The following is a 24,890-nucleotide window of genomic DNA, read 5'->3' on the forward strand; positions in this document are numbered from 1 at the left end:
GCAAGACCCCCGAAAGCCGTTTTTTTTCTGTGATGCAACGCACTTTCACCGCCGGTTTGAGTTCAAGGCGTAGCCTTGTTTTTATCCCCGTGGCAGATTAAACTCACTCCGATTGTCTTCTCTAAGCAAGCCAAACATCCAAATGGCTTTATTTTCGTTTTTTTTTCCCCGTCGACACGGGTCTGAATCACACTCGCCTAAAATCTTTGTACTAGCCATAACACACTAGCTTATTATATACAATTTCGACTAAAAAAAAAAAGTTCGAAAATACCATGTCCGTAAGTAATAAAGAAGCCTGTTTGTAAAAGCTCGCTTCTCCAAAAATTTGACATTAGTTCTTATCGACCTACTTTCAAGATGTATCATGATTTAGGCCGTAGTAACTACTAGGTTGGAGGAGTTCGTTTAATAAAAGGTATTCACTTTTGAGCTTAAAGTTTCCACGTTTCTTGATATAACCATTCGAAATTTTATTTAGGATTAGTAGCTTAAAATGTACATTAGGATACAGTCGAAAAGTCCTGTAATGAACAGTTTTCGCTTCAACTTAGAACTTGCTTATTTGGTATAAATAGCTTAAAATTTGTAACAGGATTGTATTAGGATGCAATGGAAGCCTAGGGAAACTGGTGCAACGTACAGTTTTTAAAATTCAACCTGAGTCACTGCTACTGCAGTTACCTCACGGACCGGTTTTTCCAAGTCATTGAAGGCCATTCCCTCTCTGCATATTTCCCCATCTACGATGGTGTTCCCCAGAGTTCTTCACCCTACAGTATACTCAGGTTTATACAGTTGGCATTCCATTACACCCCAAACCACTACGTTTACGTTTGCAGACGAGACAGCAATTGTAGGAGCAGTCATTTCGACTACTTACTCTACTGGAGTCTTGGTGTAAAAAGAAAAGGATAAAATTTAACACAGACAAAGCCACTCAGATTACCTTCACCTCCCCCATCTGCGGACAAGGTGCGGTACATCGACAATCGCCTGACGTGGAAACCTCACACGACTGAAACGCCAGGAGGTTATGACACGATACAGAGCACGACTTATTGACAAACGTTCTAATTTACCTCTCAAACATAATAGGCTGCTTTACAACACCATAGTTAAGCCGATATGGACTTACGGACTGAAAATACTGGCATCAGCCAAACATTCCATCATCCGCAGCATTTAAATCCTCAATTTTATGTAACCTAACTACACAGACCTATTCCTTTCGTTCAAGAAGAAATCCGTTCCCTTTACCGCAAAATTCACACAACCCTTCCAACCACCGTAAACGAGCACATCAAAAACCTCGAACTCCTCGCCGACTGAAGAGACAATGGCCGCGAGATCTAGGAAATGATAGTGAAAGTGGTAATGACACAAGTATGTAACAGACATTATAGTATCATTGGGGTAGGTAGATAGATAGTCGGAGTGTGTAATATACTGCGCCCTTTAAGAGCTATTGTATCTACCGTTCTGTGCTTAAAGCACACCGGTAAGTCTTAGTTCATCAAAGAAACTTCATTAGTAGGCCCGGTTTCAGGATTGGGTCTCTTGTAAGGTTAGTTAGTTTGCCAAAACACAAGTGTCGCACCACAGTTTGTTAGTAGGTGTGTTGGTGCTTCTTTGCAGAATCTGTACGTGAGGTGTTATCTTAGGTCAATGTTTTTCAGATGTCCATGCAGTTTGCAGTATCCTGTTAGGATTCGTAGTTTTTCCTTCTTCCTTTAATACATTTTGTTACCTCTTTCTTTCCAAAGTTGGTTAGGAGATTCTTGAGTTTTGGTATTCCCTCATTTTTTATTTATCCGTCTGAGGTGCTCATAGATAGCATTGCTATGCCACAGAACGGCTCGAGTCATATCAGCGTTATAGCAGCCCCTCTTTTTGCAAGGGCATCTACTTCCTCCTTGCCTTCTACTCCCACATGTCCTCCGACCCAGCAGAAGCAGCAATGAGTATTTTCTCCACTCTTGTTATTAATTTTGTACATATTTCCTTGCTCATACTACAAATTTAAAAAAAAAAATTGTTCATAACCTGTGAAATTCATTGAGCATCAGGATGAAGGTGTTTAAAAAAGATGCACATATCAGAAAACAGCAGCTCTTGAATTTCACAATAGAAGATCACAACCTCCAATAGGCAGTATTTAATTGATTTATAACCCCGAGTTCATACTGATTCCGTTTATTCTCGATTTAACCTCACACAGAGAAAAATAAATAGGACATATTAGGGACAAGGCGGACCCGGAGGTGTTCGAACCGTTTCAGCACGTTTTAATTTAGTCATCTATTTTGTTTTAAAGGCTGAATTGTCCTGATAACCCCAAAGCTGGAACATATAAGAAAAAATGGGTTGAAAACTTCGTTGTCAATATGTCGCGGTTTTGTTTTTCACTTTGAACACTAGCTTTCCCGTGGCATATGGTCGGCCGTTTATCACCAGTCTAGCCTTTCTCCTCCGGTTTTGAACATTACGAAATTCGGACTCCGTTTTAGGCACAAGTTTAACCCAGGGATCTGGCCTGCGGTGTCGCAAAGACGGTTAAACAAAGAACAGAACGGGTTGACGTTTAACATTTGACGCGATTGGCTCATTAAGCTAGGATTAGATTAATATCGATCGAGATTAGGGGAAAGTTTTATCTACGATTTTTAATTTTGTTAACCGTCGAAATTTTGTCAATCTCGACAAGATTGTACCATAAAATATCCGTGGTACCTATGAAAATAAGCAGAAATACGCATACATATAAAATTTACTCTGTTTACTTCTTAATAACATTGCGTCTATCAAGGTATACATTGTGAAGTTGTACAGTAGCTAACGAACATCAAGGACAAAAAATGTGAATAGAATATATATCATTTTCCAGTCAATTGAAATTTTTTATTCAAACAATTGAAAATTTTTTAAGCAAATGAAACCATTTTTCTAGCAAATGAAATCTTTTTCTAGCAAGTAATACCTTTTTCCAAGAAAATGAAACCTTTTTTCAAACAATAGAAATTTTTTCAAGCAAATGAAACCTGTTTTCAAACAATTGAAACATTTTCCCTAGCAAACGAAACCTTTTTTCAAACAATTCAAACTTTTTTAAAAGCAAATTAAACCATTTTCTAGCAAACGAAACCTTTTTTTCAAACGATTGAAACATTTTTTAAGCAAATAAAACCATTTTTCTTGCAAATCAAACCGTTTTTTCAAGGAATTAAAACGTTTTTCCAAGCAAATGAAACTTTTTTCAAAGCATTGAACCTTTTTTCAAGCAAATGAAACTTTTTCAAAGAATTGTCCTTTTTTTCAAGCAAAGGAAACCATTTTCAAACAATTGAAATCTTTTTTCAAGCAAAGGAAACCATTTTCAAACAATTGAAATCTTTTTTCAAACAAATGAAACCATTTTCAAACAATTGAAACTTTTTTTCAAGCATATGAAATTTTAAAGAATTGAACCTTTTATCAAGGAAATAAAACAATTTTTCTTGCAAATGAAACCTTTTTTAAGCAATTAAAACGTTTTTCCAAGTAAATGAAACTTTTTTCAAAGCATTGAACCTTTTTTCAAGCAAATGAAACCATTTTCAAACAATTGAACCTTTCTTTCACGCAGATGAACCCTAATTTCAAACAAATGAAATCCAAAAATTAGGATGTTTTATAAAAAGGCAAAATTAACTAAAATGTTGGTAATTTATATATTTGTATCGCCACAAATACGTATTTAAATATTATAAATCAAATATAGGTTGCAAAAGAAAAAATGAAACATCAAATTTTAAAGGAAACTTGAGCGGAAATAAACCTCGTTTGGTTGGAATGTCACTGTAACCCAGTTCATCCATATTATCTTTGTACAGGACCTTTTTTCGTTTTTTCCTTTTGACTAATGGAAGAAAATCAGCTTAAAAACTCGTTCCTTCTTGTAATGCAATTAACTTACAATAATTGACGTTTCTCAGCCGCCTTACATTTTTACTTACACATACTGGTTCAGAGGCTGAAATTAAACAATAAATAAATAAATAAAACCTATTGAAGAAAAAACAACAATAACTATGCTATCAATTTATGATATGTTTTTATGAATTGAGTACATATTTCAATTGTTGTGTGGATTGTCAGTTTAGATATGGGTGTACTTGGTCATGGCCAATGACCAATATTCATTTGGTTTTGGGGCATTTCTTATCTTTTTCGAACTGTTGTCTCATCCAAGCGTTGTGACGAGTTATTTTATTTATTTATTTTTTTGTATTTTAAGAGCTCCAGCTGGACACTCACTGCATCTATTGAAGAGAGGTCATATAAGTATACAATAGGATTTCAGAATGATGATGATGGATACTAGGAAGTGGGGGTTGTTCCCCAAGCACTGCAGCCTTCTGCCTTCTGGCTTATTTTACTTTTCCCAGTTCCTTAGTTCAGTGCAATTGACTCGATTTTTATCATTCACTTTCGTAGCTACAATTCCTTTCCCTGGGTTTACTTTGAATCTATTGAGTGGTTGCCTTGCATTTAAAGTTACCAAAGATGTGGGTGGCTGTTTCTTCTTCTCCATTGCATAACCTGCAAATGAGGTTATGTTTTCTTACATGTCAGTGACTAGTAAATAGTCCTACCACTCCTCCCAATTTAGTCTTATCTAACTGTACCCGTGAGTTTGCCAGTCTTGTGGGGGTTGTTTTAGCATAACCAGCACCCCTAGAGTTTATTCACATCTCCTTTGGCTTTTTTTTAGAACCATTCTGTGACGGAGGATTTGTTTATTTTTGTTATCCCAAGAGTCTTGTAGATCCTCCTCTGACCAGTGTGCCTGCTTTATCGTTACCCAAAATTGGTTTGAAGATTTTTTCATATGCATTATAATTGATAGCTCCTTGGTTATCGATATATATTGAGAATTTTTTTGCCAGTGTAACCTCTTTCAAGATTTTCTAAGGTACAAGCATCCATGGCATGTATTTCAGCTTGAAAGCTAACTTTCATAATGAGTTTTATTGCCTATATTTTAGACTTGTACAAAATGCGCCTGCTCCTGTTCCATTTGTTTTGGAGCCATATGTATATCATATCATGATTTCCTCAGAATTCTTCTGCCAGTGGGCAGTAATTATCACTCCTCTGAGTTTAGCCTTCTTTAACTTTTGCAGAGAATTTGCCAGTCTTTGTTAGGGTTGTTTTACCTCGAGAGTTGATCCACTTTTCCTATAGTATATTTTTGGATCCATTCTATAATGGAGGATTCTGTTTGTTTTTGTTACCCCAAGTATAGGTCTATACTGGGTGGCCCCAAATCATGGATCAAAATTTCAAGACCTTATAGGAAATCGAACGTTGAGTAAAAAAGGTCCGGTCCTAAAACCTGGGTCCGGAAAGCCTTCAGTACAGAGTTGGGGTTAAAAAACCAAGAAAAAACACGTTTTCTGACCTTATTTGTGAAATAGTAAGCAAACCGCTTCTATATAAAAAAAACAACTTGAAACAACATTCATAGTGAATTTATTTCAACGTCGAATTAGACTAAAATCAGCCTGATTGCTTGAGAATTATAATTTTCGTGATTTTTCAAAGTTTGGAGGAGGAGGGGCACAAAAAATTCACCGTTTAGTGACATTTTTATCGTTAAATTCAAAAGAAGCATCCCTACTAAAAAATGTTCCGAAACAAACCTTGTCGGTGATGGAATTCTACGTCAATTTTTTTTCAAATCTTCAATTTATCAATAAAAATGTTAGAAATGGTGAATTGTTGTGCCCCTCCACCTCCAAACTTGAAAAATGACGAAAATTATAATTCTCAACCAATCAGGCTGATTTTAGTCTAATTCGACGTTGAAATAAATTCACTATGAATGTTGTTTCAAGTTGTTTTTTTATATAGAAGCGGTTTGCTTACTATTTCACAAATAAGGTCAGAAAACGTGTTTTTCTTGGGTTTTTTAACCCTAGCTCTGTATTGAAGGCTTTCCGGACCCAAGTTTATAGGGTCTTTTTTATTCAGCGTTCAATTTCCTATGAGTTCTTAAATTTTTGACCCATGATTTGGGGCTGCCCTGTTATAAAGCATAGCAGATCCTTTTCTGGCCAGATTGTCTGCCTTTAACTTACCCAAAATTTCCTTTGCATCTTGATATCGACGGTACCATCGGGTTTCTGTGTTTTCCCTGGTTTTGGAGATTTTGGATGCATTCACTGACTAATTAATTATTCGGAAATCGTGAGATGCGGTCTGGTGTGACGTAGGTTTCAGAAAAACATTTTCTTTATCGTGCCAACGTTTCGATCTTTATTGAGATCATCTTCAGTGCCTGGTATTTACAAACATTATTTCAATACTCAATTAATTATACACAATTTTTTTCGAAATGAAAAATTTGTGTCACAGGCGGGATTCGAACCCACGACATTCGGCTCAATACGCCGCGATGGCATGGGCGATCGAAGTCACGGTAGCTCAAGTGGTAGAGCAGCGGCGTATTCAGCCGAAAGTCGTGGGTTCGAATCCCGCCTGTGACACAAATTTTTCATTTCGAAAAAAATTGTGTATAATTAATTGAGTATTTATATATTTAATAGAAGCTGATAAAATTTAGTACTGTTTAAATTTAACAAATACATGTATGATGTGTAAAAAAGTTAATTTATACAATGCAAAAAATATTTTGTATATTCAATCAAAGTATTTCTACTCACTCAAAGTGTTTGATTTCTGCATAATTATGCCATTTGATTAGGGATGTAATAATATAAAAAATATTTTTTTTGCATTGTATAAATTCACTTTTTTCCACATCCTACATGTATTTGTTAAATTTAAACAATGTTTGTAAATCCCAGGCTCTGAAGATGATCTCAATAAAGATCGAAACGTGGCACGATAAAGAAAATGTTTTTCTGAAACCAGACCGCATCACACTATTCCTTAATAATCATCGACTAACAATCACTAATCGCCACACATCACTGATTAATTTTAATGTGATTTTTTTTACATGCTTGGCTATGCGATATGGCTTTATTTTGACAATTTAACCTCTTTTAAGATTTTCTAAGGCACAAGCATTGATTGCATATAAACTCCTGCTCAAAATTAACGCACCACCTTAATTTTTAAACAGAAATTCTTTTTAGAGAAATCCAGCTAAATCTCTTCATGTTTATTCTCTTTTTTATGCTTCACAATCCCACAAAAGTAAACAAGAATTGTTTACAATCGTGTTAATCCGCTTTGAAATGGATTTGGTAAGATACACAAGAGTTTCCTCCTGGTTTATTCCTCAGTTTCACTGCATCTGCTTNTCGTGCCAACGTTTCGATCTTTATTGAGATCATCTTCAGGGCTCAAAGTGTTTGTCTTCTGTGTAATTGTGCCATTCTTGCGTGTCGTGTTGAGAGTGCCCCAAAAGGAGGCAAAAATGGCAAAAAGGAGGGAAAATTCAAAAGGAGCGGTTGAGATGGGAAGTGTCCGAGTGGATCGAGTTCACGATAGCTCAACTGGTAGAGCAGCGGCGTATCAAGCCGAAGATTGTGGGTTCTAATCCCGCTCGTGCCATTGACTTTTTTATCTCAACTAAAAACCTTAATTAATTCCATAATAAGTTTGTGCTTGTTCACAAAACGCCTGTAATCCGGTTCCTTTATTTGTTTTGGAGCATTCTGTATCATTGTATTTGATTTCCTACTGCGTTCTCCTTTGTAGCTACAGTGTATGTTGATGTAATGCAGGTGTTCCAGGATGTAGTCGCTAGAGTTTATCCAATTCTTTTGTTTTGTTTGGATCCATTCTGCGATGGAGGATTCTTTATTTGTTTTTGTTAACCAAGTATAGTTTCGGGTCCTTTACATGGTCATGGAGATCCTCCTCTTGCCAGTCTGTCTGCTTTTTCGTTACCCAAATTCCTCTGTGCCCTGGCACCCAAGATCAGGTTGTTGTGTGTCCCCAGGTTTTGAAGATTTTGGATGCATTCATTGACTAATTTTGATGTGATTCTTTTACATGCTAATTTCTTTAATGGTTACTTGGCTACCAGATCTTATGAGGATGCCAGTGTAACCTCTTTTAACATTTTCCAGGGCACACGGATGGCATGTATTTCAGCTTGAAAAACCGAAGTGTTCTTCCCTGTTGAATTTGACTGCTCATGTTCTTGAGTTCTTTATAGTTCGTTGAGACTTTAAAGGATGTTGTAAAGAATGTGTTCCGGGATCATATAGTCGGTCCCCATTCTTCATTTTATTAATTTTTTGGGTGTCTGAAATATTTAGTTTCCGTCCAATTTGATTGTTTATGAAGCCTAAATGGGCTTTTCCTCGCTTCTCCGCGTACAAATATTTCCAATGGGGGTAGGTTTAGCAGTGTTTCTAGTGTAATAATAGAATAAATAGTCTAATGGTCACACAAATACGACCAGAAAGAAACATTTTGTACATTTACGTCTTTGAGAAGAAATTTTATGCCGACGGGTTTTGCAAAGTGAGCAATTACATATAAAATCAATCTTGGCGAACAACAAGGCTAGAAAATGCGTACTACTTTGTAAATAGAGACGTGGTCCTAACAACGACAAATTATTTTAGAGTGATTCCGAAGAGAAACTTTTAACAGGAGATATTCGTTCTTTCTAAAATTCTCTAATAACGATAATATTTCCGGAAAAGTACCGGTTTCCGAGCGGACTGCTTGGAAACTGGCCTCCCACGTCTGGAGTAGCTCGGGTGGCGTGATAAAAAAATATCACCGACGCTCTATCTTATAGCGGGACAGAGGCCCGAAGAGTCATTTGCGAGTTGTAAAAATCAAAGTTGGGTAATCATCTTAACAAAGCGAAAATAAGCGGACCGAATAAAGGGAAAATGATGTACATATCCAACGCTGTGGCTATCTAGTTGATTCTCGGGGACAAAAGGCCGTCAGGAATCGAATCAGAAATCCTGTCATTCTGGTTCACCTGTTTTTCCCTTCCAAATCACCACTCCGCGCTGGTCGAGAGAAATAAATCCCACCTTTTGTACACACGAGTTGGAAAGAAAGCAGAAATAACATACGTCGCAGCGAGGGTTAGTAAAATAAATCCTTCCGGGCAACTTCGTACGAAACGCCTATGACGTTCGGTCCGTCGGTTCTCGCTTTTACCGTGCCTGACGAGGAACGGGAGGCGTACCCGGTTCGTAATTCGGCCAAGGACGTCCGAAAAAAGGTACCACCTGGCGTCAATTGCGTTCGTGGGCCGACAAAAAAACAACGATACAATCATAGGTACAATTATACTCTCCGAAATGCCACCGGGCGATGACTTACAGATCAGGTCTTCCCCGGCCCGTTTTGTCGCGCTTTGTAACATCAAACGATTATCGTATAAAAGGGTAGTTCTACCCCTCGCATTTCCAATAGAAAACATTTTTTACAACATTTAAATTCTCCGGTCAAAAATAAAATCTCAAGGTGTGCTTTTTAACGATGCATTTTTCGCCATATGGCTCGCAAATGAGCGTAGGCGCGCGAGGTTCACGCAGGTGTAACAAGGCGATATATAATCTACGTGGGACGAGGCCGTTATTATTTTTTTTTATTATTTTCCCTCTGATTTTCCCAGGCGACCAAAATTAATGACCCTTAACCCCATCCTTCAACATCATTCTTAAAGCCTTTGAAATAATAAACAGATTATTATATAAAACTTTCACCTTTAAACCTAGCTGTTTCGCTCGCACTGAAAAATTCTTAATTTGCATGATAAAAGAGCTTTCTTTTAGGAAAAAATTAGGGATTATTTTCTTTTTAAAAGCTTTAAAGACTTGTATCAGTTTTATGTAGCATCTGCGAGGATAAGCTATGTATATAAACAATGGAAACTGAGGGAGGAGATTCAGGCAGAGCAATTTTGGACATACCAATTGATGCCACTACTCCAAAACACAATTTTACTAAAAAGTATGAGGTACTGACACCAGAACGGGAAGAATGGGCCAAAGGAACACTGCTAAAGGCAAACTCCACAGGATAGCTCCAAAACTGCGGGTAGCTGGAGTCTTCGTTATGAACCCAAAGACCGAACTGCCGGTAAACCTATCTAAATATGCTACTGTTTTCCGAAATCATAGGGGTTGAACAATGCCCCAGAGAAACCAAAAGGCTAGGAATACATTCCCGGAAGATAGCCATTTTCTCCGAGAGTCAGGCAGCACTAACTGCCCTAGCCTCATGAGGTGAATGCAAAGAGTGTTTGGAACTGCATCGAGGCCCAGATGGAATGACACTAATGACCTGACCATGCATTGGTCCCTAGGCACTCGGGGCATAGAGGCAAGGAAAAGTTTGACTTGTTGGCCAAAGAGGGAGCCAACATTGACTCTCTGTCCTGACGGTGGCTTAGCATCCTGCCACAAAAGAGGATACATCTTAAAACCTGGTGGAACTATATCACAGGTATAAGGCACATGAAGAGATTCGTAGAAGGATCATACGCAAAATTACTGGAAGGCAACCAACAACCGAACCGCGATTACGGTTGTACTTTTTGGGTTCCCGCATACTTGGTCATCCTAAAAAGGACTCTCTCTTTAACGTCCCCGCTTAGCCTATTCGGCCTTATCGGACGTTTTGATCCTCAAGATGAGAGCTGACGCACCTCCGCATACGACAGAATGGTGTTACTGCCGCAGCATTGGTGTAGAGGCAGCTCAGCTCCGAAGGGCCAAGACAACCTCGCTCCCCGCTTGCCCATTCCGAGTGGTCGGGTCTGCATTAAGCATCAGACCGTACGCCGCGCGCATAGGTCTACCTAAACCTAAATACAACAGCCTGGTTTCTCGCGCACTCCCTAGATAAAAAAGGCCACTCTACCTCCCAGAGTATTGGGGCTTCTCTAGCGTCGAAACTACCGGATCCGCTCCGTTAGTTTTGTGTAAAGTGGAATTGCTAGCCACTCCCTAGAGGAGTACCGCCTATGGTAAATCCTCTCGTCGAGCTCAGCCTACACCTGCCATGCGCTTTCCAGGGGCACCATAGGCTTACGCCTACGTAGTCCGATCCTTCGCTGTCCAACAAGGTAATAACGACGGTCATACGCACAGCTGTCCAAAGCTATATACAGGCACTGTCACTTCAGAAAGCACATGCACCGGATAGTTCAGACAGAAGAAACACCTTGCAGGTACTGCCAGGAGACCGCAGAACACATTTTATGTTTCTGTGAAAGTCTATGTAGGTGCACATTCTTGCAACTGGGACAAGATAAACCGCAAGCAAGATCCTACACTAAGGAACCATTGGCAAAGCTATGGAGGCTGATTGACAACCTGAAGCTGGCCAGTGAGTTATGAAAAACAGTGGAGCACAATAGATCAACTCAGGTAGAAGTTCAGAAGAACTTGTGGTCGCCTCTTTTATCCCGATCCCTAGTTTTATATAGGAAATACGGTCGAAAAGGAGCTCGTGCATTTAGATAAAAATTAAATTTCACCCTCTTTACCTCACTTTATCAATTTATTAATTTGTAAATCCCAGGCCCTGAAGATGATCTCAATAAAGATCGAAACGTTGGCACGATAAAGAAAATGTTTTTCTGAAACCTACATCACACCAGACCGCATCTCACGATTTCTAAATAAATTTATTAAAAGTTTTTAATTGTTGTAGTTTTCTTGGTGGCGTTGAAATTTCAATTATTTTAAGCCGATTTTATTTGGCTGTAACAACTAAACAAGTGAAACCTGAAATAATTCCAGGTTTTTATATCAATTTTGCATTTTAATAAAGGGATTTCTTTAAAAAAAAAAAAAAAAAAAAGTTTTCACATTTTAAGCTTTAAAGACTTGTATCAGGATTGTGGAAGGAAAACCCAACGGTATAGCAGGTGTTCCATTTGGAAAAGCCTTTAAAATATCTGCCCCTAAAGTATAATTTTCTTGATTTATTATTAGTTTCCTGTTTTGATTTCTACCATAAATTTTTTTTAAGTTTTATATTATTTGCTTTATTTGACCGACTTAAATTTTCGCAATTGTGATGGCGAAACGACGAAACTGCTTTTCGTGAGCAACGAGCCCTTGGCGTCGGACGTGGAAAAAAGGCACAAGAATGCCATCCGGGTCGTTTCGTCAGAGCGAAAGAGCCTCCGTGATCTGTATACAAAACGCATGAAAAAACTGGACTAAACACACCTTCCAACTGCCTTCCTTGCTGACACATCCCTAATCTATTGCTAAGTTTTTTAACTGACGTTTTTTACTTTATTCTGTGTAGACTGGAGACCCGTGGGTCTCGCAGCAAGATGCTCGATTCAAGAGAGGGTGGGCAAGAGAATTTCGTTGCTGCTAGGTTAGATAAATACTTGTAGAGACTTGTAGGTCATTATGGACAGTTCGGTTGGACGCTCGACGTCGACTTGACGATGGATCTAAACATTCATGATTCTAGGGCCTGGATTCAGCGCAGATTGGAAGGATTGTTGAACCCCGCAGTTCTGATGTCATGTGTGTACAATATCAGTCGGACGACGATACCCTGTCCGAAGTGAAATGATCCGATCCCATTGTCAAGTTCCTGTAGGTCAGGGATGACTTGAGGAGGTGTGTAGAAGGTAGTTTCTAGAACAAGCTGAAGTGCCAGGCCCGATTAGGGTATTATTAGACCACGATGCAGATAATTTAGAGACACCCTTTCGCGAATCTTGGAAAACCAGTGAGTTTCGAAGGAAAGAAGTAAATATTGGTATGAGGAGTAAAGAAGACCCTACTGGGTCGCGATGAAAAGTGGTTTCAAGTCGTATCAGGAAGCTAAGAGTTTCTCTATGTCTGTTAGAAAATAATTTAGATACCGATTACGATGCACAGCAGTTAGGTACTGTACCAAGAAACTAGGTAAACCCGTGGGTATCAGTAGGTTTGGGGAACAGTTGGTCTCGATGAAAATCAGTTTTATATTGGTAGGAAGCTAAGAGTCATCAGATAGATCAGTGAGTCAGGATGCACGAAAGTTAGATACTGTATCGAGAAATTTGATAAACCAGTGGGTTTGGAAGGAAAGAAGTAAATAGTGCTATGAGGAGTTAAGAGACCTATTGGGTCGCGATGCAAAGTGGTTTTACATGGATGTAAGGAAGCTATGAGTTTCACTATGTGGGGTTGGAAAGAAATTAGATACTGATTTCACGTAACTAAAATCAGTGGGCCACGGCACGGCTGTTAGGTACTGTACCGAGAACCTAGGCAGAACGATGGGCATCGAAGAAAAGAAGTAGGCTCGATGACCTAATGGGTCTTGATGAAAAGAGGTTTTATATTGTTATCAGTTAGCTAAGAGTCAACAGGCTAGGATTTGGTCAGGATGCCGGAAGTTAGATATTGTATCGATAACCCTGATAAACCAGTGGGTTTCCAAGGAAAGAAGTAATGTAGTGGTATGAGGAGTCAAGAAGATCCTACTGGGTCGCGATGAAAAGAGGTTTTATATTGGTATCAGGAAGCTAAGAATCAGCAGATGATGATGATGCACGGAAGTTAGATACTGTACCTAGAAACTAAGTAAACCAGTGGGTCTAGAGGCAAAGACGTTGAACACTAGTATCAGGAAGCTAGAATTAATACGCCAGTAGAAATTTCGTCACTGGTATTTATCCATAGAACTATAGGATCGCGGGGTGAAGACAGGGAATTCTAGAGGTTCCTCGGGACTCGTGAGGAAAGACATCACAGGCTAGCCCAGTGCGTTTCGGAGTAAAGGCATTAAAGAAGAACCACTGAGTCTCGTATTAAAGATAACAAAAATATTTTCACAGCTTGTCATTGCGGAATCCTTGCGTCCGCTTTTGGTTATCGATTCGATCGACTATATTCCGCATTAAAGTGGGTAAAATTTGTCGTCAACGGGCCATTACGAAATTACACTAGTTCTCCACTATTGGTGCTAATTGAAAGTTATGGGCTTTTTTGTTTTTGGCCTGCTAGAACGCGGATAATTGACTTGTCGGATTTGAAAATAGGCCGGCTCCGTGCAAACAGGAAATACGGGAATAAAACACTCCTTTCATCCAACAATAGAACTATTTAATGGAAAAAACCGGGTCGCGGATTTAAAGCCTCCTCCGCGTCAAATTCCTGTCCCTATTTTGGCCGAATTATTGCTTTTTAATATATAGCTTTATCATCTTGTTTCTTTTTCTTGTTTTTACTCGGAGAAGTTGGGAAATGTGCCATCCGATTGCGCAACGAGCCTCACCATCTGTCGGCGGGTTTCTAGATGAAATAGAATCGGCCCACCCACAGCCAGGGGAGAGTAAAACATAATTCTCGAATGGTGGACAAACCATTAAAATTATAATAAATGGAGAGAAATTTTTTCGAACCTCCCGTTCCCCTGCATCATGCCTATCATCAGGACACAACCATTAATTTGGTGACAGTAGCCATTCCCACCATCAGGAAACCATAAAAAATTAGTTTGTCAACAATAGTCATTCCCTTCATCAGGACACCATCACCAAAATAATTGGGTGTACAATAGCCGTTTTCATCATCAAGACACCATAAAAAATTAATTTGTTGACAATAGTCATTCCCACCGTCAGGACACCATCAACAATTATTTTGATGATTATCATCAGGACATCATAAAAAATTAATTTGTTGACAATAGTCATTCCCACCGTCAGGACACCTTCGACAATTAATTTAGTTACAGTAGCCGTCTCCATCATCAGTAAACATAAAAAATTAATTTTGTTGACAACAGTCATTCACATCATCAGGACACCATCAACAATTATTTTGATGATTATCATCAGGACACCTTAAAAAATTAACTTGTTGATAACAGTCATTCACATCATCAGGACACCATCACCAAAATAATTAGGTGTACAGTAGCCGTTTCCATCATCAAGATACCATAAAAAATTAATTTGTTGACAATAGTCTTTCACATCATCAGGACACCATCAACAATTAATTTGGTGCAAGTTGAGTACAAAGTGATTTTACTATAATCGCTATTGCCTGGAGATGGAAGTGTATCAGGAGAGATTTGGTAAAAACATAGTTTTTTTGTTGTGTTTTCAATGTGATGGGTAACTGTTCATCCATTTGCATTTGAATCACGGGCTCGGCCGTCTTCTTGCAGCCCTCGGTCCCCGGTCCACCGAGTGCTTTGTGTGTTCCTCTGCACCCCGTGGATCACTTCCGTCCAGAGAAAGGCCCCCGGGGCGTGGGCCCGGGTGTGGGTCGATCTGCCTGAGGACGTGGGCTTTGTCCTTGCCACGCCTACGGGCCCGATTCTGGGCTTCCATTCACAAAACCGCCTACACCGTCATCGGTACACGATCTGCCGATTTACAACCGGACGTCCCACGACAAGTGGCCCTCTCCTGGCGTCGAAACGTACGGTGGATAAAGCGTTTTTTACTATCTTCCATAAGGCCTTCCATTGTAGCGCAACGTCTAAAAATATCTCTCCCATGACCTCCTAGCCTCTTAATTCAAATGAGTAAACAGTACTTTGCTTTAAAACAAAGTTCTATCCTAGCCTACAGCTAACAAAGTTATATTAGGTCTTTAGTTGTCGTTACACTTCATTTTTGGACATTTATACTGCAAAGGTAGAATATTTTATTTTATTTAGGGGCTTATAAAAAGAACCAAGGTGCCGTCAAAAGCTAACAAAAACAACTCGATTTGTTAAAATGGTAATAAGCTCTGAAGAAAACCTTCATTGAATTGACCGACTTTTCATTAGTCCAATTCATCACTCTCAATACACTTCTCCCAACGCGATGGCAATTTCTTTACACCCTCTGAATAGAATTTCGAGTCATTATTATTAACAAGTTCTGTGAACGCATTTTCTAACGATTTTTGATCAATAAATTTTGTAAGCAAGTGGGGTCTGGGGAACTGGGAGGTTGAGGCAGAATCCCATAACCTTGATCTAATAGTTTTCGTGTGTCACTTGTGATTGTCTTGTAACTGCATTTTCCGATTGACCAAAGGATGGCTTCAATAATGCCATCTGGTGCATTGCTTCTATTTGAGAGCAATACATTTGGCAGTGTGATCATCAGCTTTTTTTGATGAGTTGTTGGCTTTGGACAGTATGATGACCTCCTCCAACGTCTACTGTTATCGTAGAGAATCACTTTTCAACACAAGTAACAGTTAAATTCACTAATTTCGTGGTCCGCTTGACCAATTCATATATTACAATTAATTAAGGTTTTTAGTTGAGATAAAAATGGCAAAAAGGAGGGAAAATTCAAGAGGTGCGGTTGAGATGGGAAGTTTGTGTCTGTTTGGTAAGACACAAAACCTCGAGGAAAGAAATGCTTCCACGACTATAGCCTTTAAGGTTAAACTCTCAATCTCGAAATTTTTTTAAACCATTTCTGAACAGTGATCTCACTCTCAGTGCCAGTGCCACAGACTTCATTAATGTTTCTGGCCGCTTGGGCACCGTTCCGACCGATTTTAAACTCTTACTCGAAAATCACGCGTTGAAATGTTAATAAAGGTAGGTAAGTTGATGGGTATTGGTCTGCGAGTCGGTGTTGAACTCATGTTGAACCGGAACAGGGTAATTAACTGTCTTGAGGAACTCTCCTTCCTGTCCCTGAAGATGGCGCAATGCCGAAACGCGTTTGCCGGTTCAACATCTTAGTAAACACTGATATTCCCAAGTGACGAAATGCTACCGATGTAAACATTAGCATAAAGTGTTTACATTCTTACTAACTAAGGAAAATAATAAGTCGTTCTATCCATTGGTCCTGAACAATCAGCAAAATTAGAAAAACATAGGCAGAAACATGTCTACTGGAAGGCTATACTAGCGCCTGGGGAAATAAGCTAAGACGATCTTTGAATAAAGAAAGTTTAGTTTAAAATTATATCTTTTGGATCGTTGTGAGAGAAAGGTATACTTTTGTCACCTGTGATTCTGGTAGAAAAAAATTAAAGATGTATAATTTTTTCGGATAATTATTTCATAATAATGAAATGGATCGTGGTGTCGAGAAAGAGGTGAACCGAAAGGTTAGTTGTCCCACGCCTTATTTCTTTTAGGGAAAAGAGGATCAGTTGAAAAAATATTGAATTTATTCGTACAAATTAGAAGGAATTAGGACTGATTTTTTTTTAATCCGGCCCGGAGGACCAATGTAACAACCTTATACATCTCTCCCTTCGTTTATTTTAATTTCTAATTTTTCATAATTTTATTAACTTTTCATTCCCATTTTTTTCTTTTTGCTTTCCACGGAAGTGGCCGTAACATTGGTCCTCCGGGCCGGATTAAAAAAAAATCAGTCCTAATTCCTTCTAATTTGTACGAATAAATTCAATATTTTTTCAATTGATCCTCTTTTCCCTAAAAGAAATAAGGCGTGGATTATTTCTTTTAGGGAAAAGAGGATCAATTGAAAAAATATTGAATTTATTTGTACAAATTAGAAGGAATTAGGACTGATTTTTTTTTCAATCCGGCCCGGAGGACCAATGTTACGGCCACTACCGTGAAAAGCGAAAAGAAAAAATGGGAATGAAAAGTTAATAAATTTATGAAAAATTAGAAATTAAAATAAACGAAGGGATTATAAGGTACTTGCCACCTTCCTTCAGACGACGGCTGCACGAAGCATAGGGAGCTCGGGCCCGATTCCCCTGACCTCGCCCGAGAATCTCGGATGATTTTCAGGTAGAAGATAACGATTTCGAAGCACAGAGGGTGTTCGGAGAGTCGCGTAATTAAAGACTTTTTTTTATTAATAAGAAAGAGAAAAGCAAGAGAAAAGAGAGGCCTGAGGAACCTTTCGATCATAGAAGAACAGGACTAGTTCTGTTAGGAGCGTAGGAGCTGGATTGGGGATTACACTAATCCAAATCAAAGTATCTGTAAAATAAGATGGCAGGCCCCAACAGTTATAAAATTTAATGTTTTCGCAACCTCAATAGTCAGCAAGTCGCCCTTTCCAGAAATACTGCGGTATGCGAACCGTCTCAGGTTTGTGCAAGGTTCGATGGCATTGTTCGCGAACAATAGGGACCGTTTTCCCAGATGAGTCTAAATGCAATCGAAAACACCGCTTTTTACCTTTTTTCCCACCCAAAGAAGTGTTTCCAGTCTGACGGGGCACCGCGTGGAACGAAGATAGGAATGCGCTGCGCCTTTCTAGCCCACTTCTGTAAACAAATAGATGTCTCGTAAACATTCTCCGAAGAGGGAAATGTAAAACCCTGTTTAGAAACTCCAGGGGGAAGAGAAAAAAAAGCAGATGTGCAAAACAATTCCGAAATGCCTAAAGCCATAAACCTAGTGCCGTCCTTTTAAAAGTTTCCTTTAGTTCGTAGGTCATGTCATTATGCTGTTTATGTTTCTGTTTATGTTTCTGTTTATTGACCAATTGTATGTTTATACTATTTCTTAAAGTTATGTATCTTATGTTTCAGAGTACGGTAGGAGGGAGTGCTGTGTTTATTTCAAACTGCAGCTTGACGCGGATCTGGTGCACACCCTCGTCTCCATCTACCCGGAGTGGTTCGGAGAGAAGGCTCCAGCGATGGAGCCATCTCCAGGAGTCGACGAGTCCCCTCTCCATTCCCACATGGATAAGAATAAAGAATGTGAGTACGTTGGGAACCTTTACCGGGCCGGGTGCCACGGGGCGTTTGGCACAGGGGGCGTCCGCATATTTTGGCACGTTACACAGGAAAAAAGAAGCGACCCCGGTGCCAGGCCCCCCTCGGAACTAGGCCTGCTTAGTCAACATGATTATGAGTATGATAAGAAAAGAAATTGTAAAACCGCATAAAAAGACCGTGCAGAGAGCTCATTACTAATGATTATTCCTTCCTTTGACGTTTTTTGTGATTTATCGTAGCGGTGCCTGCATACCGGTATTAGTACGCTGTCTTGATGTTATCGTTTGATTTAGGACCTCTCGTCATGGAACATGTGCAACGGTAAAGGCCATTCATTTTCGACAACAATCCCGTTAAGATTTAAGTTACGTTGTCCAAAAAGTCAAAATAATTCCTTAAAAAACTATATTAATAGTATTTTGTCCAATATTATATTATCAATTTTATTATCTGTTAAAAGTCATAAGTAAAGAATATCCCAATGACTGCATCTTATCAATTATATCTTTCTGGAACAAAGGGACATATTTAGAAAATACTACCTACCATTCCATTCTGTCTTCCTATTTCGGAGTCACATGGATGACCTCTTGCTGTATTCTGTCATGGAGTAGAATAGTCCCTCTTGGAGGACTTCCTGCCCAATATTGTTTCCCCAGTACAGAATTAGAAGATAAGAGAATCCTGACCTGCTCCATTCTGTTTTCTATTACGAAGAAAAATAGTCCCTCTTGGGTGACCTCTTGCCCACATGTGCTTCCCAGCACTGAAGGAGAAGTTAATGGCAATCATGACTTCCTGTTCTATTCTATCATTAGTACGGAGTCTCATGGAAGACCTGCTCCATTCTGTCTGCTAGTACGAGTCTCATGGATGACCTCCTGGCTCTAATCTGACTATTAGTACGGAGTTTCAAGGAAGACCTCTTTCTCCATTCAGTCTGCTAGTACAGAGTCTCATGGATGACCTCTTTCTCCATTCAGTCTGCTGGTACAGAGTCTCATGGATGACCTGCTCAATTCTGTCTGCTTGTACTATCTCATGGATGACGTCCTGCTCTACTCTGTTTGCTAGTACAGAGTCTCATGGATGACCTTCTCCATTCTGTCTGCTAGTACGGAATCACATGGATGACCTCTTTCTCCGTTCTGACTTCTGGTATGGAGTCTTATGGATGATCTCCTGGCTCTAATTTGTTTATTAGTACGGAGTCTCATGTAAGACCTCCTGCTCCATTCTGTCTGCTAGTACAGAGTCTCATGGATGACCCTCTCCATTCTGTCTGCTAGTACTATCTCATGGATGACGTCCTGCTCTACTCTGTTTGCTAGTATGGAGTCTCATGAATGACCTCCTGCTCCATTCTGTCTGCTGCTAGTACGGAGTCTCATGGATGACATCTTTCTCCATTCTGACTGCTAGTACGGAGTCTCATGGATGACATCTTTCTCCATTCTGACTGCTAGTACGGAGTCTCATGGATGACATCTTTCTCCATTCTGACTGCTAGTACGGAGTCACATGGATGATCTTCAGCTTCATTCGCTTCATTCTGTCTACGAGTACGAAGCAGAAGAATGCCTGTGGGCGGCATCCTATCACCGTTATCCCTTCGTAATACCTAATACTCGTTTTGAAGAGTTTCCGTCACATTGTGTAATTGAATAGAATAATGACTTTTGATGTCCTGTTCTATTCTGTCCTCCTGGCAGTACCATACCTCGTGGAAAACATTCTGCCCCCGTTCTTTGCCACGTCAAATGGTGGCTGGCACACATCGTATCAAGTAGTTTCGTTACGAATAAATGTCTTCCTCCCATGAATATATCTTTCAATTAACAAGTGGCCGAAGCGCTCGACCATGCAGGACAAATACGTTGAGATGTTCAGGGTTTCAGAATCTGTAATCGTGGGATGGGAACGTTTCCTCCCAGACTCGACATAACGGCAAAACCTAATTTACATCATCCGAGTGAAGGATTCTCCATATCCTAGTTTCACTTTTTTGCCCTTGATAGAAAAGGGGATCCCCATGTCGATCGTGTTGTTCGATACGTACATAATTTCTTCAATTTAGAGGTCTACTTCGGGTGCAGAATTGATTTTATAAGAGGTCTTTTTGAATTCCCCATTGTCTCATATTACTTTATTTTTATTATTATTTTTTTAAATTAATTTAGAGATGGTCGAATTATGAATTTACCTGGGTCTGGGATGGTGGTGCTGTATTTTTAAACCCCGTGGTCAACACCTCGTGTCTAATTCGAACACGGCCGACGAAACACGCTTATTCTCCACGCTACGTTAATCCACTTCATCGTCCTTGCCTGCCTTTAATCTACAAGAGTTTGGGAAAACTAAGGCGCGTCCCCTTGCCGTCCTTTCATCTCTATGTGTACTAATGCTGTTTCAGCAGTAAATACTGATTCGGGTTTGTTTGGCGACCGGACATCAGAATCCCATCCTTCAACAGCGATTTGAAGCAGCGCTTGTTGGAGACGTCGAACGATGCCTATACCGTCTCTTTATCATGTCCCAGAAGTGTTCTCTGGGATTCATGTCAGCAGAACGAGCTTGCCAATTCATTATTATAATCCTTACTTCGTCCAAGTAATGGGTGACAAATCGACAATAACACGTTATCCGCAATAAATGGAGCAAATAAGACCAGAACTTCCAGAACTTCCTCAATGTACCTTAGTCAAAGATCCATTACTTATGATAATCAGTTCGGTGCGGGTATGAGTTGATTCCGTGCCATAACTGACCATCTAGGCTGTTACTCACGTATGGCACATGAAGCAACTGATTGCCAAAAACCAAACCGGCACTCAGCAGTGAAGAGACCCCCCAATTGTTCAAGTGTCCAAGAGAGATACTGATTTGCGAGTAGTCGCCTTTCTTCTCGATGTTCCTGTAATGAAGAACCTGTTGGGGGACGTCTACAGACTAGGCTGTTCTCATGAAACCTTCAGATGACTTTTCTATACACAACTTTACATTACGGACCGGAGTTGACTATCTGTGAAGAAAGTCGTTAAATTACGGTTGCGTTGTGCGGTAAGAGTAATAAAACGATCTATCGTATATCGCGGTCGACCCCCTACCTTCCACTGGCCCTAAACCGCTGTAGACCATCGTGGACGGTAACGCGGAACACCCTGGGCTTGGGCTATAGTCGTCACGTCCATTTGCCAAAGTATCTTCGTAAACTATTGTGAATAGAACTATCTTTTCCAAAAAAGTGAATAAATACAAGTGTCCAAAACACACCCCTTATCGCCTCCTAATAGCCAGGAGCTATAGCCACCTTTTTAACTGATATTTTAAGCTACCAAATATGATGTCACTTCTCTCTTTGATGCCTGGTACTTAGACCCTCAAAAACACATTCATTTAAATTCGATATAATTCCCTTATGTTTATATATCTTGATTCCTGAGCTTTGAATAAGCTTTTATGGCTCAAAATGCGATATAACTCCCCCTCCAGCTTGGCAGGAGCTTCATTAACTGTAGAGAATTTTATTTATCACCCAAAGCAGTATACTTGTGCTATCTTTTTATGCCATAAAGTATGATGTTCTTTTTCTCTCTCTTGCCTACTGATATAGAAGGCCTTTCAAACGCCCAATTTCGGCTTAAAATGAGTTCATACAACTCCTGTGTTTTCTTGCTTCCTACATAGGAGCTTCGAACAAGCTTTTAAGGCTTAAAATGCGTCATAACTCCTTTTTTTTCTTGCCCCTTGATTCTGAGGAGCTTCAAAACACCTCCCTTTTCTTTTTTGACGTAAAATTCGAAAAAATAAAGCTTCAAAAAGTACTTTTACCATCTAATAACGTGTCAAATCTTTCTAACACCCCTGATACAGAGGAGCTTGAAAGTTGTATGCCTCAAAATGCGATTAACCTCAAAAGCTCCGGCTTGGCAGGAGCTTAAATAACTGAAGAAAATTTCGTTTATCAACCAAAGCAGTATACTTTTGCTACCTTTTTATGCCATAAAGTATGATGTTCTTTTTTCCTTTCTTTCCTACTGATACATAAGCCGTTCCAAACCCCCAATTTCGGCTTAAAATGGGTCTAAAAATTGTCTTAAATTCTATATAACTCCCATCATTTTTTACTTCCTGATACATAGGACATCCAGCATACATTTTCATCTTAAAATGGGTCTAAAAATCTTTAAGTCTGTATAACTCCTATCTTTTCTTGCTTCCTGATACATAGGACGTTTCAAACATCCATTTTCATCTTAAAATGGGTTTAAAAAAATCTTTAAATCTATATAACTCCTATCTTTTCTTGCTTCCTGATACATAGGACGTTTCAAACATCCATTTTCATCTTAAAATGGGTCTAAAAAATCTTTAAATCTGTATAACTCCTATCTTTTCTTGCTTACTGATACATAGGAACTTCGAACAAGCTTTAATGCCTCAGAATGCGATATAACTTCCTCCGGATTGACAGGAGCTTCATTAACTGTAGAAAATTTTGTTTATCACTCAACCAGTACACTTTTGCTACCTTTTTATGCCATTAAGTAACATGTTATTTTTCTCTTTCTTTCCTACTGATACTAAGCTTTTCCAAACGCCCAATTTCGGCTTAAAATGGGTCTAAAAAAAGTCTTAAAATGTATATAACTCCCATCATTTCTTGCTTCCCGATATATAGGACGTTTCCAGCATCCATTTTCATCTTAAAATGGGTCTAAAAATCTTTAATCTATATAGCTTATATCTTTTCTTCCTTCCTGATACATAGAACGTTCAAACATCCATTTTCATCTTATTTAGTCTAAAAATTCTTTAAATCTATATAACTCCTATCTTTTCTTGCTTCCTGATACATAGGACGTTTCGAACATCCATTTTCATCTTAAAATGGGTCTAAAAAATCTTTAAATCTGTATAACTCCTAGCTTTTCTTGCTTCCTTATACAGAGAACGTTCAAACATCCATTTTCATCTTAAAATGGGTCTAAAAATTTTTTTAAATCTATATAGCTCCTATCTTTTCTTACTTACTGATACATAGGAGCTTCATTATCTGTAGAGATTTTTGTTTATCACTCAACCAGTACACTTTTGCTACCTTTTTATGCCATAAAGTTCGATGTTCTTTTTCTCTTTCTTTCCTTACTCATACATTTTGCCTTTCAAACAATCAATTTCCTCTTAAAATGCTATTTAACTCCTTTCTTTTCTTGTTGCCTGATACATAGGAGCTTCAGCTGTTTGTAAACCTAAAGCCTAATACAAAGTAATATACTTTGACTTCACTTTTATACCTCACCATTTACTGTACTGTAAATTACTGAGCTTTCTGAACTCCTGATAGATTTCTTTCCGTGTCTTACGTTTTTTATGCCTGGTATAAAGGAGCTTTTTTTTCACTCAGTCAGTTTTCATTGTTTCCATTATAAAATCTAAACCAGTTGGTATGCCCTTCAATTTGTTCTTGTTGGCACAGGCCTAGAGTGACGTTTCATTTCAGAAAACTGACAAGTGCCAAACAACGTGCGTGTGTTTTTTTTATATGCACCTCTGCGTCCTAGAAACGTCATCTAATGTAAATCCATTTGTGTTCTAGCATTGAAGGTGAAGCTGATGCTGAGGAGGCCGATCAATCAGCTCGTCGCCCAAGGAATAATGCCTCGTAAGTGTTTTCAGATGATTTTTTTTTCTGAATTTTTTTGAAGTTGAATGAGAGGAATCTCATCTTGTTACAAATATGTATTTTTTTTATAAATTAAAAAAAAAAATTGTAAATAGCTGATGTCAGAGGTGGTTGGTTGTCAGCCATTATACCGAGATCAAGCATTGTTAGTTTATTTTCATTCTCCCCTTGGCCGGTTTGTATCATTTCTCTTCCCCGATTTTGACCCCGGTCCTTATTCCAGCTCTCAAGACGCCACCCGGCTTCCACGAACAACGGCAGAAGTTGGAGCGTGCCAAGATGGGCGACCTGCTCAAGGCCAAGATACAGCAGAGGCCGGACCGTGAGGAGTTGGTGAGACAGCACATCCTTGAGGATGTCGGGCACGTTGACCCTTCGCTCGCGGAACGCCAGCGCATGCTGAAGAAATGCCGGCTTGCGGATTCGCTCAACGATCAGCTGTCGCATCGTCCCGGTCCGTTGGAGCTCATCAAGAAGAACATCCTACACACTGAAGAACCCATCGAAAGAGCCATCAAAGGTAACTAAACAACATCCGAAATATTTATGCCTTTACTAATTGA

The 24,890-nt window shown here is 39.2% G+C and overlaps 1 protein-coding gene across 3 annotated transcripts in view; it reads left to right on the forward strand.

Annotated features, from left to right (window-relative positions):
• LOC106663170 (MKL/myocardin-like protein 2) overlaps positions 1–24,890 on the forward strand; it is a 104,547-nt gene that overhangs the window by 76,992 nt on the left and 2,665 nt on the right. For all 3 annotated transcript variants that reach the window (XM_014387798.2, XM_014387797.2, XM_014387800.2), the window contains 3 exons: positions 18,450–18,623; positions 24,241–24,306; positions 24,551–24,847. In XM_014387798.2, the coding sequence (XP_014243284.1) occupies positions 18,560–18,623; positions 24,241–24,306; positions 24,551–24,847 (427 nt within the window). In that variant the 5' untranslated portion in view covers positions 18,450–18,559. The remainder of the gene's footprint in view (positions 1–18,449; positions 18,624–24,240; positions 24,307–24,550; positions 24,848–24,890) is intronic.

This window comes from Cimex lectularius, unplaced genomic scaffold (assembly GCF_000648675.2).
Source record: "Cimex lectularius strain Harlan isolate CLEC.00 unplaced genomic scaffold, Clec_2.1 scaffold330, whole genome shotgun sequence".
NCBI lineage: Eukaryota > Metazoa > Arthropoda > Insecta > Hemiptera > Cimicidae > Cimex > Cimex lectularius.